Consider the following 11,776-nt stretch of genomic DNA (forward strand, 5'->3'; position numbering starts at 1 on the left):
TGCATGTGAAAAGATCCATGGAATCTATTATTAAGTTGATGGATCAATGTAGAAATTTGAAATTTAGTTGATTTATGTGTAGCATGTACTCAAATGCTTTTCTATTTTATTTTTGTAAATGAGAAAACTTACATTTCATCCAAATTTGGGGTTGATGCATTTTCCAATTATAGCACCCAAAAAAGAAAAAAAAAATTAAACACCCCCACAAATGCATAGATCTCATCACACTCCCAGCATATCCATAATTGGAGAACGCATCAACCCTAAATTTGGTTTGTTCTTTTGGTTTCCTTAGCTATCAATTTTTCCCTTTTAAGTAATTTTCATTCTTTTTTTATTATTAAAAACTTCATAAGGTTTTGAAATGCTTTAGCATTCACATCAATTCAGATAAAATAGCATAAGCTCCTAAATTTGACTAATGAACTAAAAAAAAATTCTCACATCAGCTCATTTATTCATTATGCAAAATATTTTTTTTTTTTTTTTTTTTTTTTTTACTTTACCCAAAGGATGTTGATTATTATGTGTGAAGAGCGATAAAAAAAATTAAGAAAATCAAGAAGATTTTTTTAAAAAGTAAAGTGTGTTTATTTTATTTCATATTTTGAAAATTCAGTCATTAAATTATATGTTCTATATATTCTTAACATCAATGCCAATTTTTATGCCAATCAGATGTAATTTATTGTTCGATCCATAAACTCATATTTTATGCATTATTTTAAATTACAAAAACTTGAATATAAACAATTGATTGATGACATGGCTATTGATCATTGATCATATTTAAATTTTGTTAGCATGAAGAATATGTGAAGATAGTGTAATCCAGCGGTAGATTTATCAAAATTCACATCTAATTAATAAATATTGAGTGATATTATATTGCTTAGAGTTACACCAAGTGTATGTATGTGATGTTTTCTCTTGGAGACTTGAACCAAGACCTTTACTTTCTACACCCCACAAGTGCTAATACTTGTGAAGTGACTGACCATTACGCCAAAGATATGCAATGGTTAGAATAGATAATTGGATGTTTTGAAAAGTTGTTAGTTAAAATATAAAAATTAAGCTCTTATTCTATAATAATAGACAATAATTTTTTATTCTATAATTGACAATAATTTTTACATAAGCTAATGTGAATATTATTAATGTATTACTTTTGAGTTCATGATATCAAGGAATTCAAAGCCGAGGGTTTTTTTTCTAATCCCATTGGTGATGATAAATTCACACTCTTTTACAATGCTTCCATTTGACAGATGATTAAACCATTTGGCAGATGTTAATGTAAATTAGGCTATTTATTCTTCTCAAAAAAAGAAAAGGCTATTTAGATCTTACCGAAAGAACAACCAAAGCTCGTCGCAATATCTTTTTATATACATTTCCAAATTTCTCCAATACATCTTGAATTTTTCATAAAAAAGGAATCAAAATCAGAAAAGAAAAAAAAAAAAAATCTAAATATCTTCATTTTTTCAAAATTTATGAATCACAATCACTCTCGAATTATTTTTAAATACCCCTACTCTTTCAGCTAGTAGTTGAATAATGTAATTTATATATTTTCCCCTTTACTAGAAATATGAACTTGAATTTCCATCAATTCACACCCCATAAAATTTCAAACCGAATGCATAGAGTCGAGATATTTGAAAGCCAAAAGTAACAACAAATTTACCATCGCCTGGTTGTGTTAAAAGTCCAGAAGTAAACAATACATTTAATAAATAAATATATGGATAAGAGAAGAATGATACAACATAGCTGAAACAAACAAACCAACAATCTATTTTTATTAACGGTATTATGGAGTGTGATTTATTACAAGCCGACTCAGAGCTCTATTAGACAAGTTGCACTTTTCAGGCAATATTTTATATATTTGATGAGAAATGACAATATATCTAAAGAAATGCTACACAACACAAGCATATGCCTTAACCAGTGTTTTGCAAGCCTGCAGCAATACCCTTCATGGTCAAGATCAGGGTATCTTCAAGACCAGGAGCATATTCACTTGTGGGGTTAAGCTTTATAAGCTCTGCTGCTGGCTTGCTTGATTCCATGTATTCTTTTGACAACTGTGGTCTAACCTTCACATGATAGTCGGGGTCACGGATCCATTTTAATGTGTAGGCTTGGCACACATTAAGTGTTGTGATGTATGCATCACGAAGACAGAGTCTCTGCCTTAAGTAGGGGTCTCCTTCAAGAAGATCCTTATGCCCAGCAACCTACAAAATCAACACGAAAGATATTGGTTACTGCTTTTCTGGGGGCTGAGGGAGGGGTGTTTGGGGGCATATTTTGGACCAAGGAAACCATCCTAAACAAACTGTATAATCAGTCTTAGTATTCTAAGTCCTTATTGACCCCATGATATGTTTTAGAAGCAAGCATTTTTGAGTGGTATGTTTTAGAAGCTAGCATTTCTGAGTTGTGATTTAAACAAAATTGCATGTTTTAGGTTGAAAAAGAACTGCTTTTGTTTGAGCCCAAACTATTAGCTGGTGAGTAAAGTTGCAATGGCCCTTTCCTCACAATCACACAAGTCACTTAAATTACCTTGAGTAGAAGCTGTTTAGTTTCCTCATGGTTGGCCCTTAATCGCTCTCCAAATGACCATAGGTCTTCTGATACTAGGAGCTTGTCATACAACGCTGCAATTCCTGGGTCTCCCTTGGCAAAGACCATCTCAATTAGGTCAATTGTGACCCTGAAGAAAGGCCACTGATTATACATTTCCTGAAGCATTTGGAGATTCTTTATGTCCTTCTCAATTACGTGCTTAAATGCTGCCCCAAAGCCAAGCCACACTGGTAGATGAAACCTAGTCTGGGTCCATGCAAAGATCCATGGGATTGCACGGAGTGATTCAATGCCTCCACTTGGCTTCCTTTTTGATGGACGACTCCCAATGTTCATCCGGCCATATTCTGTCTCTGGCGTTGCCTGTAGTGTCGAAAGAAGATGATTTACATTAGATTATCAGCAGCATCTTCATAATGTTCAGCAACTTCAAAATTAATAGAAAATGAAAACAATTTCTATGCCTTGAGAACAGATTGTAAATTTATAAAAATGCTGTGAAGTAGCTTTCAAAGAATAAAATAACAAGTAACAAAACTTTAGTGTGGGTAGACAAATACAAGTCGGAGAAGGAATAAAAACATATAATCTTTCTTGGAATCCTACAAACTACTTAAGAAGAAAATACAGTACTTGTCCAGCATTAGCCTATGAATACGAGGTAAATAAACTGAAACACATTGAGTCACTTTTCCAAACCTCAAGGTGAGCTCTGTTATACTCTAAATATATCCAAAGGAATTAAGAAGGGATGCATAGGATACTTACAAGGCGGAAATATTCAACAAAACGAGGTTCCTGGAAAACAATGGAACGGTATTCCTTTGTAGCAATAACTGCCATCTCATCCATAAGTGCACGCCATTCCGGCTTTGGCGAGACAGGTGGATGCATACCATGCTCAAGTGTAGCAGCTGTGAATCGCTGGAGTGTTCTAAAGCACAAGTGCTCCTCCCCAAATGACTGTTCAATAACTTCACCTTGAACTGTCACACGAAGTGACCCTTGAATTGTGTCAGGTGGCTGAGATAGTATAGCAAGATGGGTAGGCCCTCCTCCCCTACCAACTGTCCCTCCACGGCCATGGAACATTGTAAGCTTAACCCCAAATTTCTTAGCCACCTTTATAAGCTCTTCTTGAGCCTTATATAACTGCCAAGCAGCAGAGAGACGGCCAGCATCTTTTCCTGAATCTGAATACCCTATCATAACTTCTTGCTTCCCATTAATGCGGTTTCTGTACCAGTCTATTGAAAAGAGGCGAGCTACAGCAGCAGGAGCAGCCTCAAGATCGTCAAGTTTTTCAAACAGTGGGACAACCCTTAATGGCTTCTTCACCCCACATTCACGTTGTAAAAGCTCTACAGCTAGTACATCAGATGGGGATGTTGCCATTGAGATTATGTAGGCACCAAAGTTGTCTGAAGGAAGTTCTGAAATGACATGGAGAGTGTCCAACACATCAGCAATTTCTTCAGTTTTGGGAAGATCAAGGCCAAAAAGAGGGCGCTTGCCACTGAGCTCAGACAAAAGCCATTCTTGTCTCTGTTCCTCTGACCATTCTTTATAAGAACCGATGCCCAAGTGCTTTGTGATAGCATCAATAACATCAGTATGCCTTTCTGATTCTTGGCGGATATCAAGTCTTACAAGTGAAAGCCCAAAGGTAGAAACTTGCCGTAAGAAATCAAGAAGGCTTCCATCAGCTATCGACCGGTCACCACATGAGCAGAGTGACCTGTAACAGAGTTCAAGAGGTTCCAGGAACTACAAAGGAAAGGAGGGAAAAAGTCAGTACTGAAGAGAACATGCCACTAAACCAGAATAGCTAGCAGGGGCACAAATCAAACGTAGTTTTTGTGAGGGTCTCACATCATGTATTAAGCTATTGCAATTTTGAACCTGAGCAAGTATGTTATGGGATTCAAGCCATCTATTTTAATTGTCAGTATTCTAGAATCTGTCTATAGGCATGGCCTTGTCAATGGGTCATCACAAAAGCAATCATTTAGGCGGTCACTAGTATGTCAAACACAATCAATCAAACACAGAAAATGAAACAAAACTGTAGCTTGGTCAATCATTACTTTTAGATTATGAAGAATAGTAGAGATAATGCAAAGAATATTTTTTCCTTCGTTATGATAATAATATCCTCAAGAAACTCTTCAATCACCAAGTACAAGCTAAGAAGAATATTTTAAAGGGTAGTGATATTATTTGAACATAGAAATACTATCTATTCTTATAATTTCAAAAGCAAAAAGGCAAAAGAAAATATTTTGGTCCTTCCATAAGGATAGGATTAAAGCTTAAGGAATTGGAAGGTAGTATCATTAATTTCTAACAATTAGAACACAACATCAAGAAATGAAGAAGTTACAATATAGATGTAAAATATAAAAAAGGATGGAAAGGGGGGAAAATAAAAATCAAACATATTGCTTGTTATTGATATGTTATTAAATAAAAATCAAACTTACTCTTTGAGCAATGTGTTAATTCAATTTAACAGGCTATTCTAGATCTGAACAACTTATTACTGCATACAATTATTTTTCAGAAATTTAGGACAAAAGCTTGTATGCAAGCATTGGCTAATAGGTAGGGGTAGTGAATTAATTGCTATAAACCAAGGCATTCATAGCATATACAGTAAGCCAATAACTCCTGTTACACTTTATGAAATCCATATTGTTGAATTAGTGCAAAAACTGATTTCAAACTTCACTATAAATAGAAATAACAAATTTAGTGTAATTGGAGTTTGGAATAAACTGAAATTAGCTTAGAATGAAGTTTCCTGTCTTCAAATTCTTAAAGAATGCACAATATTGGATTCGTTAATAGGATGCATATTTGAGACACAAGCTGAGCCTTCGGGTCTAAGAATTTTTCTTGTAAAGGCCTCAGGTGACTCAAGCTCTATGGTTTAGCCTCAAGGTGGTCTCTGTTCACCTCACATGCAGTGAGCCAATGACAACTAAAGCCCCAAAGCCCTATAAATGCCTGAAAGATATCTCATGTGAGAACCTTGAGTACATTTCATTGATTACAAAATTATCCAGCAAGCGGAAGATCTGATTGAGAAATCCTTCCCTTAGTTAGGATGTCCATTTAGAACAACCAGTGAGTATGAAACTTAGTTAAAGTACCAAATTTGAATTAATTGTTTTTTATAAATATGCATAATCAATAGTTTCAGGTTTCAACCAGTGATTGCATATAAAACTAGAGGTAAACTGGTCTGTCAGTATAACCTGACAGACAAAATATATAAAAACCAAGCATAATATTGCCCCAAATGCCTAATTATTACCTAAATATGAAAAATAGACACAGCATGTTAGCATCCACTAAAACAAATACTATGAGACTGAACCAGACCACCACAACCATATATTGCTGCCATATATATATATAAATTGATAAGTTGGGGTATTGAACCCACAACCTCTCCCTTCACCCATTCTTTCTTTTGAGAGAGAACTGTGATTTGGGTTTCACCACAACAACATATTGCCACCATAATACACTATGTCATTGGAGATTAATATTTACTATAGTATAAATTTATGAATTGATCAAAGAACAGCCATTAGATGCATATCCATTACAAGGGAATTTATTAAAAATTGTAGAGATGGAGAGACCTGCTCAACATTGGTGAAAGTTGCATCCTCAGGAATATCAGAGACCCCATTGGCTAATATGTGACGAGCACGTTCACGTGTATTATAAAGCTTGTCCCTTACATCACCAAGAATAACACGATATGGCTCATTTGGAGGAACTTGTTTCCAAAACTCTGCATTAATGAAAATGTAAATCATAAAAATATCCGACATTGATAAGCATATTCAAAAGTTCCAGCCCATATGAAAAGGCATAGTGTATTGACTCGTTTATATTTGATGAATTCTTTTTACACAACAAGAGGATGAAATTTCCATACATAATAGAGAAAAAAAAGAGTTTTAACTTTTCAATAGTGTTCAGCAGTGAGAATTGTGACTAAATTTAACATCATGATTACTTACCTATGAAGTGTTTTGCATCCTTCTTTGAGGACCTATGGAGTTCTTCAGCACGAATGCGAAGCTCATCATTGCATCGCCACATAGATAACTGCCAATAAGGATATAAATGCAACATATTAGATGAATGGTCAACAAAAAAAGTTGTGATGAAACTCGCAAGACTGGATTTTTGTTGGGTTGGGGGGCGGGGTGGGGGGTGGGGAGGAAACTAAAGAAACATGTTCAAGAGTCTAATACGCAGAAATGGAAAAGAAAATGTTCAAGAGTCTGAATACTGTTTCAGATACCTCAAACATAAGATCCTCAATCTGGGAAAAGTACAAGTTAGCAGCCATCATTCTAGCCAGTAAGCATACATCCCTTGTAACTTCAGGAGTAACCCGGGGATTTCCTGCAGTCCATATCAGATATATATTAAGTGAGAAAACCACCATAATGATTGAAGAGATTATTCTGTGTGAGTGTATGAGAGAGAGTGATGCAGCCATGGAAGAAATAACAAGTTTCTGTCATTATAGAAGCTTTTAGTTTTGTAAACTAAGCTTCGCTTGGGATTCACATGCAACATCCAACTGAGACGAGTTTTATAGGGTTCAAAATGTATATTATTAGTGTCATGGAGTTCAAACATATTTAACTGGGGCAAAATGTAATAATTACCCCTGTGGTTTGGGTCAAGTTTTATAACTTGTATTATAAGTTTCATAGAGTTCAAACATATTTAAATGGGGAAAAATGTAAAAATAACCCTTGTGGTTTGGTCTACTCCAAATATTCCCCATGTACTATCAATTAGACCTAAAAAACAGGTTGGGTCATGTAGGTTAAGGTCAGAAATGGGTTGGACTAGAACAGGGGCAAAGCCTACGATTATTACCGAGTCTTTGACAGGTCATAAAAACCCAGTATGGCCCTTATTTTTTTACATACAACAAAATAAACAAATAAAAAAGATACTTGAGCTTATATCCTTTGGGAATGCAAGGGTTGCCAACAATGCCATTCTGATTCCCACTGTATAGAATCAGAATTTTGTTCATTACAGGGGAGAGTTATGCTGATATTCTTTTATTACTCAAAATGATTATATATTCTTCTCAATCAAAACCAGATAAATAGAGAAAAAAGGAGGGTTGTTTAAGCAGCAAGTTTGAGTTTAGATTAGGATGTGTGGGGGGTTGATGCTGACTGAGATTTGGTTTTGGGTCTATTCCAGTAAATAGTGGCTGGTTATCATTGGTGTTGGCAATGTTACATGGTGTTAGTTGAGAGAGGGGAAGAAGAAGAAGAAGAAGATTAGAGACAAAAGAAGAATTAAGTACAAAAATATATAATTTAAAATGAATTCTTATTCAATTTTAATCTAAAATGAATATTTTAATAGAAAGGGGTCAAGTGCACAACATGTGTTGAGTTTTCTTCAATCACAACTTATAAAAATGCAACAGTCAGAGTAACTGCATCATTTCACAAACCATGGGTCAATCAAATTGAATTGATAGTACAAGGTATTTGTTTGAAAAAGACACAAACCACAGGAAACTTTTTTCCATTAAAATATGGACTTTTATTTTCCAAGTCATGGTTAGTTTGGTATACAGGGCCAGATCTTTAATTTGGTTTCATTGTGTCAAGTCTAGAATTGTCCAAGGAGATTCCAACCATCTTAGGTGTATGTTCTTTGAGCCAAAGTTAATCTATTATTACCTTATTATATTTTTAGTTTAAAAATCAAATTAAGAGTCTTAATACTACTACTACTACTACTACAAATAAGAGGGTTCTCTTCCTCCTCATTTTTTTCTCTATGCAGTTAATGCTATTGTTCACAATCTGTGCATAGATTCTCGCCTCTTTACAACCCTAAGTCAGTTTTCCCCCTTTCCCTACCAAAAGTTCCATCATTATTTGAACCTTAATCCTTCTAGAGTATATTAAACTAAGCCCATGGCCCACCATAGGCAAAGCTAGAGAGGTTTTCCCTAAATTTGCCCTACATGAGAGAGAGAGAGAGGCTCAAGTTGTCAACAACTCCTTTCAATGAAATGATCAAATAGACAAATAAACTTAAAATTTTTCAAATCTAAGTTGTTAAAGAAAATATAGGAAGCCTGCCAAAGGAGAAAAACTCTTATAATTTCTTTAGTTTTGAGGTAACAATGAAGTAACAGCATACTGAGTGAAATAGGCAATTCCATATTTGTACAATTGTCTTTTTAAGTTAATAAATTCCATACATAGTAATCCCTCCTTTCCTTTCATGTATATAATAGATACAGGATGATAATCATCATCAAAATTGTAACTTTTTTAATCATCAGGATATTGCAGGAAATAATGTCTACATTCAGTAATTTCTAGGGCGAAAAGATACATACCATCTCGATCCCCACCCATCCAAGAAGAGAATTGAATGAGAGGGGCATTGTAAGGAACGCGTTCATTTATCCCAATGTTCTTCAAAGCTGTATCAACACGTCTTAAGAATTTTGGTACACCTTTCCAGATTGTCTCATGAAAGTAGCTCATTCCTGCCCTCATCTCATCTTGTGGAGTTGGAGGTGTCCTTCGAATTTCATCTGTACGAAATGCAGCTTGTATCTACAAGAGAAGAAAAGAAATGTATCGTGTAAGATAAGAATGGGATAGAGAACTTTATGTATGATGAGAATAGGAGCTCCTGAACATTGTGACTATGTACTGCATTAAATAATAATAAATAGAAAATTTATAATCCCTAAAGTCTATACTCAAAATTACCAAATAAATTTCCATCTTCAAGACAGTAGGATATACAGAACAATAACAATAGTAATAATAATAATAAATAACAAAGCAAAGGTCCTAGAAGTTTGTAGAAGAAACAGTATCCCATGACTAGCATCCACATACCTCCCTTTGTAAAGCCTCATCAAGTTCCTGCTTATCATCAGGAGTTATGTCTTTGGCATTCAACTGAGTCAAACAATTCCTTATCCTGAAAAATTAAACAATAGCATAATATCAATATGAATTTTGGAACAAAAATAACCATCTAACTCTTAAACAGAAAGCAAATAGCATATCAAGATACACTGCAAAGGCGAATGAACAAATCATAAGGAAATTTCTTGCCCTGTGCACAGATGACAACTATACATCAACTTAGGTGGTAAACAAACCTTGCATGCTTTTGAAGCAAAGATCTTCTGACAGATTGAGTGGGATGTGCAGTTAGGACCAAATCCACAGTCTGGTTCTTCAGAGCATCAAAAACTTCTTGAGGGGACTTCTTCAGTTGCCCCACAAGCCTCTTGAGAGTCTCTTCAATGTCTGATTCAGTTGTTGCAGAAGCCTCATCAGCAAAATCTCCCTTCTTTAACTTGATCCTCCTTCGGTAAGCAATCTGGACTTCCTCAGCCAAGTTGGCCAAATTAAGCATGTGAGAAAAAGATTTGGCAATGACAATAGAGTCCCCAGGATCCAGACTTGTAAACACATTCCCAAGCTCCTCCAATTTGTGAGGGTCATGATTCCCTTCATACTCAGCCGAAAGCTCATAACAATCTTGAACCTAATCCATAATACATCATAATAGTTAATAAGTTAGCCCATTATTACCAGAAAATCTAATGCAAGAACCCACCCCAATTTTGTAATACCATCGTTAAATCTTTTCATGAGAAACACTTTGCAAGAAATTTCACTTGTTGAAACAAAATTGCCTTAACCCAAAAATGAAAAAGAGAAATAAAATTGTGTTTAATTACAATATCATTGATCAAACTCCAAGCAAAACCCCAAAAATATAACTTTGTACTTTGACACTTGATAAAGTTGCTTATAACATTAAAGACAACAACTACGCAATTTTTGAGTTTGCCTTAACAAAATTTGTACTTTGACACTTTACCAGGTATAGCTTTTGTGTATTCCCGGGTCCTATATATCCAAGAAATCAATATATAAATTTATAATTTCAATTCTTCCCCTAATTTTTCTCATAAACCAAAAATGGAGCATCGTAGATCAAAATTAAAAATGGAAAAGGCAAAGTTTTATTTATACAAATATTTTTCCCGAAGTACAGAATTCTACACCACACACTGCATTAATTGCAAAAAAAATACGAAGTGGGCATCCTCTAAAAACCAACAAATTGTCAATCCAAGGCCACAAAAAGAGTTAGAAAAGCTTGTAACTTTAACCAAATTGACAAGGACATCCTTGACATTTGCTATTTTATCACAAAATTTACAATACAGGAAGAAATACTTCAAAAGTAGTCAAAGTGAAAATTAATAAAATAAAACCCATTACCGTTTCTCTGAGATTCTCGCCATGCAAATCTTGAAGAATATCCAGGAACCTATCCAACAACAAAGCATCATACTCCACTAGCTTGTCATCCTCAGACACCTTCTTTGGTGCCAAAAGCCTCAATTGAGCGTCAATTGAAGCCATCTTCTCTATGTTCCGACCCGCCATATCTCTCTCCTTCTCTGTGTCTCTCTGTCTCTGGTGCTCTGTTTTTCGGTTTGCTCTGTTTCCGATTTATCAAACCAAAAATTTACTGTTATAGTGATTTTTTTTTGTTGAGAAAAAACAGACCCAGCTCATCAAATGGTGGTTTAAATTGAATTAAACACTCAGAAAACAAAATAACAAAAAACAAAATAGTTGGAGACTATGGGAAACCCGTGAGTCCCGGATGAAGAGGATTGCGCAGCGACGTGGAGAATGGGTTTTCTATGATCTTTGCACGGGAAAGTTAAAAAAAGAGACTTTGGTCACGAAGAGATATCGCATCAGATATTAATGGGAGAGTCAAATGAGAACTGGTAGTTGTGATGTAATTCATGTGAAGCATAACTCTTCTGCTACTCGCCCACATTTATAGAGAGTTAGAGAGAGACTGTGCATCTATTTCCACTGTTTTTTTTTTTTTTTTTTTTTTTAATATAAATTAATTTAATTTTTTATAAACATTTTTAATAAATAAATAAAAAGGTAATTTGATTTTTAATTAAGTGGGTTCTTTTTTTCTTTTCTTTTTTTTAGGTAAAAAGTAAAGGCCTCCCTCTCTAATCCAAAAGGAAAAAAGGAAAAAGCAGGGTGCTTAAAAATATAAAAAGAACGAACTAAGACTC

General features: G+C 34.7%; 1 protein-coding gene across 1 annotated transcript; it reads right to left on the bottom strand.

Annotated features, from left to right (window-relative positions):
- Window positions 1–1,783: 1,783 nt before the first annotated feature.
- Window positions 1,784–11,496, bottom strand: LOC142639019 (phosphoenolpyruvate carboxylase 2-like). Its single transcript, XM_075813108.1, has 10 exons — window positions 10,947–11,496; window positions 9,809–10,200; window positions 9,540–9,624; window positions 9,026–9,248; window positions 6,935–7,038; window positions 6,648–6,735; window positions 6,261–6,415; window positions 3,376–4,374; window positions 2,584–2,970; window positions 1,784–2,252 (listed from the first exon to the last, which is right to left on the bottom strand). The coding sequence occupies exons 1-10, from the start codon at window positions 11,112–11,114 to the stop codon at window positions 1,956–1,958; spliced, it is 2,898 nt and encodes a 965-aa protein (XP_075669223.1). The 5' UTR covers window positions 11,115–11,496; the 3' UTR covers window positions 1,784–1,955.
- Between the last annotated feature and the right edge of the window lie 280 nt (window positions 11,497–11,776).

The sequence above is a fragment of the Castanea sativa genome, chromosome 6 (assembly GCF_040712315.1).
Source record: "Castanea sativa cultivar Marrone di Chiusa Pesio chromosome 6, ASM4071231v1".
Taxonomy (NCBI): Eukaryota; Viridiplantae; Streptophyta; class Magnoliopsida; order Fagales; family Fagaceae; genus Castanea; species Castanea sativa.

Bases quoted from the DNA above. Each gene is read 5' to 3' on its own strand.
- LOC142639019 (XM_075813108.1), bottom strand. From the start codon at position 11,114: ATGGCGGGTCGGAACATAGAGAAGATGGCTTCAATTGACGCTCAATTG. The intron at 6,416-6,647 runs GTAAGTAATCAT...TCATTAATGCAG, and splicing joins GGATGCAAAACACTTCATAG to AGTTTTGGAAACAAGTTCCT. The intron at 4,375-6,260 runs GTCTCTCCATCT...TTTCCTTTGTAG, and splicing joins CTTTCACCAATGTTGAGCAG to TTCCTGGAACCTCTTGAACT.